Source organism: Chenopodium album, chromosome 10 (assembly GCF_948465745.1).
Source record: "Chenopodium album chromosome 10, dcCheAlbu1.1, whole genome shotgun sequence".
Lineage (NCBI taxonomy): Eukaryota > Viridiplantae > Streptophyta > Magnoliopsida > Caryophyllales > Amaranthaceae > Chenopodium > Chenopodium album.
The window spans coordinates 18,680,333-18,685,575 of record NC_137843.1 but is presented as its reverse complement, the minus strand read 5'-3'; the positions used below and the strand labels follow the sequence as shown (position 1 = coordinate 18,685,575).

Sequence of the window (5,243 nt, the reverse complement as noted above, 5' to 3'; positions counted from 1 at the left end):
TTTGGACGCCACCATGCTTAAGTGTATGATCACAGTGGGGCTCAAGTGTGGAATGCTTGAAATATTCCCTACACCTATTATGCCACTTATACACAAGATACAAATAGAGCTATTTCCCTAATAAAGTTTCATTTTGGGGAGGAGGGGAGACACATCGAGGGCACAAGGGACCGCAATTTGAATCAAACATATCCTACTTTAGGCAAGCTTGACAATATCCTATGCTAGACGTGTAATTGAGCATTCATCGGTTTTCATTTCATATGCTCTAATGCAATCAAGATTAATAGGCCTCTAAATGACCCCAACTCTTGCACACACCCATCTAAAATAACCTTTACTCATCACTCAAGGTCAAGCAAGCAAAACATATAAGCATCGTCATTTGAGTCTCATTCTTCTGCTATTTTTTCATTTTTTTTTTTGGTTACTAAAAAGCAAGAATAATTAAAAAGTTAAGCTAAGGTAAGCATAAAAATAAAGCATAACTATACATCTAAATAGGGGCAAGAGAAGTATTCACAAAATAAGAGATTTGAATTTAGGGTATTGGATTTTAAAGGAAGCAAATTTGGATTCAAGGGATTTGGATGTTAGGGGAAACGAACAAACAACATGCAAATTCAACACCATCAACACAAGAACACAAATGAACCAACATATGATCTAATGACTCCCCCCCAAGCTATCATAAACATTGTCCCCAATGTTTAAACAATGTAAGCACAAAAAGGAGGGAAGAAAGAATACTAACTCATTGGCTTGGGCTACCTTGGGAGCTTGAGCCCCGGGGTACAAATGCCGGTAGACGCTGCAGAATTCACCCAATTCCGATCTTAGACCTTCAAAGCTTGTCCTCATATTGTCATATGAGGTCCTCATGTCCTCATGAGACTTTCTCATGGTCTCGAACTCGGTGCTCATACAGGTGAAACTGGCGTTCATTAGTTGCATTTGTTGCTCAAATGAAAGGTATGGGTTGCCCTCACCCACACCTTGGCCTTGGTACCCCTCTTGGTACCCTTGTTGGTTCTCATGTTGTTGTTATTGATAGAATTGTTGTTGTTGTTGTTCTTCTTCTTCTTCTTCTTCTTCTTCTTCTTCTTCTTCTTCTTCTTGTGGTTGTTGTTGCTCTTCTTCCTCTTCACCGGGAAGCCAAGGGAGGTCCCTCTCAAAGACCCAGTTGCTCTCGTTGGTAATGTATGTTTTCTCTAGGTCGGGGAGGTAGGTATAAGGTTGCCCACTCACATACCACAAGTATGGGTGTGCCCCTTCTGCGTCCACAACCCATCTCATGGTCCTCAACGATTGCATGTCAAGCTGCGTCGGCCCTGGACAAACCTCCTCATCTGCAAAATCAAGATTAAGAGAAGCAGCAATAATAGTGATCATGTCACCTATGGTGATGTTACCGGACCCTGTGGCAACATCCTCAAGGTGGTCAACTAGCCAAGACCCTACATCTAAGGCCGTGCTCCCCTCACTCAAGTGCCAAAGGAAATAAAGCTCCCTTTGGACATTACCCCTGAGCTATCACCCGTAGTAAACGTCGTGTTTGCTGTAGTCCGCTGAGAAAGCCTAAAACCGGGGTGGATAATGGTCGCGGCCTTGTCGGTCTTAGGGTTGTACTAAAAAAGGCCCGTGATTTTTCTCCAAAATTCACCTGCATTATAATTACGGGGGTACCTATCCCTTGGTTTTATGGTTCCGATCGTGGGCCACCCAAAGGCTTGGTTTACCCTCCTTATGGTCATGTTATGTTGGGTGTTCATGAGTTGGAAGGTAATGCGGCAAGGGGGTTTTATTGTTGTCTCGAAGCACGAAGAGGGTAGAAAGGAACTCGAGGGTTCGTCTCTCATAGATTGGGGCATGCTATCCTAACCAAGACCCTAGGCCGGCGCCCTCAAACAACATCTTCACATCGTCCCCTACCCCCAATTCATTGGCCACCTCATCATTGTAGAACTTAGTTGGCCTAATTCGCCTCTTACTATTTCTAAGAAAATTGTTCGAAAAGGTCAAGTCATTAAAGATTGTTCCCATTGCGTCCACTTGTGGTGGATCAACAGGGGGAGGAGGCGATGGGTTGCGGTACCTAGCATCGGTGTTTCTAGGTCGGTTTCTTCGAGACATGGTCGGTCTTTATGCAATGCAATCAAACAAACCAAGACAAGTAAATCACCACACAACCACACAAGGAGCACTAGGTCCACTAAGCCAAATCAAGGCTCACAAAACACCAACAAGCACAACACAATCAAGCCAAGCTCTAAGTCCACCACCTAAAACAAGGCAAGCAAATCACCAAACAACCAAGACTACCTCAATAATGCAATTCACAACAATTTCAACATTGTTTTCATGCACTATTATCAAACAAACCAACACAACAATTCACTTAAACAAGCATGTTCTTCATTCACAAAAATCAACTTCTCAATTCCAAACTTACAAAAATCCAATTCTCATAACACACCAAAATACTTTCAAATTCAATAATGCTTGACAATTATCAACTATCATTCACTCATGAGCAATTAGAACAATTTTTCAAGCAATTTCATACACAAACAACCATGAACTTAAGCTAGCAAGTAGTAAGGGAGAGGAACGATAATACCGAGTCTATCGTGGGTGTAAAACTCGCAAATGAAATTTTCTAACCTTCCTTATGCTTGCTTGAGTGCCTTCCTTCAACCAATTGCTTCAATTTTCAATCCCAAAGTAAACCCCCAAATCAATTTTATCAAAGTTAGGGTTTGATAATTTGGGTGATTTTTGGGTTTAAATGTGGAAAAGGAGTAGTAGTTTGTGATTTAGAGTGAAAAGGAGTGAGGATTTTTGAGGAATTTGTTGAATTTGAGTGAGAATTTGGGTGTTTGAAGGGATTTGAGTGTTAGTATGAAGGAGGAAGGAGGAGTTTAGAGAGAGAAGGAGTAGGTTTTTCGTGGAGTGAGAATGAGGAAGAGTGAATTTTTTTTTTATGATAAAACCGTGCTTCCTGCACGAATTTCTGGGGCTGCACATCAAATGGGTGGCTGCTTCTGACTTGGGGAGCATGGACGTGTGGCCTGCTGCACGGACGTGCTTCACAACTCGCACATATGTGCTTAGTTTGGCACGTCCGTGCCAAACTTGAAATTTTGATACGAACTTTCTGGTTGCTTCTGCCTACCCCTGCACGGACGTGCGATATTCTGCACGTCCATACAGACCTGATGCTGTACGGAATTTGTCTTTTCATTTTTTTAGTAAGAAATAATAATAATAATAATAATAATGAAATTATTATTATCGCCGCTGTTATTATTATGATTATTATTAGAGCTACTACTTCACTTCCAAGAATATTTTTCTTACTTCTCTTTTCATCAATACCTATAAAAGATATTAAGAGGAAAGTTAGTAATAATAAAAATGATGGAAAGGAAATAATAGTTTATGAGAGGGAGGTTGAGAAACTCGAGTTGCCTCCCGGAAGCACTCTTTTAACGTCACTAGCTTGACGACATTGCGGGATCAACGAGAGTAAGGAACATCAAACTCATCCAAGGTGAAAAACCTTGGCTTCTTCATGCACAAAACCGTCAAAGTATGCCTTAAGCCTTTGGCCATTCACTTTGAACGACTCACCATTGTCATTTGAGATTTCAATTGCACCATATGAAAACACCTTCTTAACGGTAAAAGGTCCACTCCATCTTGACTTAAGCTTACCCGAAAACAACTTTAACCGGGAATTGAATAGTAGGACCTTGTCACCTTCTTTAAATTCCCTTTTGTTGATATGCTTTTCATGCCAAGCCTTGGTCTTTTCTTTGTAGATCCGTGCACTCTCATATGCATCCAATCTTAATTCTTCCAAGGCATGGAGATCAAGCAACCTCTTTTCACCGGCACTTTGAAGGTCGAAATTCAATGTTTTGATATCCCAATGAGCACGATGCTCAAGTTGTACCGGCAAATGGCATGACTTCCCATAAACAAGCTTGTATGGTGTGGTGCCCATGGGAGTTTTGAATGCGGTGCGGTAGGCCCATAGAACATCATTAAGTTTCATTGACTAATCTTTTCTAGATCTATCCACCGTCTTCTCTAGGATCATTTTTTACCTCCCGGTTTGAAATCTCGGCTTGACCACTTGTTTGTGGGTGGTAAGCCAATGACACTTTGTGCCTCACACCGTACTTCTCAAGGAGAGCTTAAAAGGACCGCTTTGCAAAATGTGAACCTCCATCACTAATGACGGCACGTGACACCCCGAACCTTGGGAAAATTACTCTTTTGAAAAGCTTGACCACCACCTTAGCATCATTAGTAGGAGATGCAACCGCTTCTACCCACTTTGACACATAATCGATGGCCACAAGAATGAACTTATTCCCAAAAGAGGTCGGGAAAGGCCCCATAAAATCTATGCCCCACACATCGAAAATCTCTAGCTAAAGAATGTTGTTCAAAGGCATCTCGCTTCTTCTTCAAATATTATCGGTTCTTTGACACCGGTCACAAGCTTTCACCATACCCCACACATCTTTAAACATTGTAGGCCAATAAAAACCACATTGCAAGATTTTCTCCATAGTTTTGTTAGCACTCATATGCCCTCCACAAATTAAGGAGTGGCACATTGTGATAACATCTTCAATTTCATCATCCGGGACACACCTTCTAAAATGGCCATCAACACCTTGTTTGAAGAACAAGGGGTCATCCCAAAAGTATTGGCAAACATCATGTAGAAACTTCGTTTTTTGTTGATAGGTGAGGTCGGGAGGAAGAATAGAGCAAGATAAATAGTTTGCAATGTCCGCAAACCATGGTGCTGGTGCTTGAAGAATAGCAAATAGTTGATCATCCGGAAATGAATCATCGATTAGCAAGTTATCAAGATCACCTACAAAGATAGGCAACCGTTAAAGATGATCGGCCACAACATTTTCGACACCTTTCTTGTCTCTAATCTCAATGTCATGGTCTTGTAAGAGCAAGACCCACCGTATCAATCTTGGCTTTGGTTCCTTCTTGGATAAGAGGTACTTCAAGGCCGAATGGTCGGTGAAGACTATGACTTTAGATCCCAACAAGTAGGACCTAAACTTCTCAATTGCATGAATAATGGCTAGAAACTCCTTTTCCGTGGTTATGTAATTCCTTTGTGCTTCATCAAATGTTTTGCTAGTGTAGTAGATAGCATGGAGCTTCTTGTCTTTCCTTTTTCCAAGAACGGACCCAATGAAAAA

General features: G+C 41.4%; 1 protein-coding gene across 1 annotated transcript; it reads right to left on the bottom strand.

The window, feature by feature from the left end:
* Positions 1–3,544: 3,544 nt before the first annotated feature.
* LOC145564986 (uncharacterized) lies at positions 3,545–4,060 on the bottom strand. The gene has a single exon (XM_081625120.1). It carries the CDS (start codon positions 4,058–4,060, stop codon positions 3,545–3,547), a length of 516 nt encoding a protein of 171 aa, XP_081481246.1.
* Positions 4,061–5,243: the final 1,183 nt, after the last annotated feature.

What these genes read in the sequence shown, in the direction of transcription:
- LOC145564986 (XM_081625120.1), bottom strand. Translation starts at nt 4,060, where the DNA reads ATGAAACTTAATGATGTTCTATGGGCCTACCGCACCGCATTCAAAACT.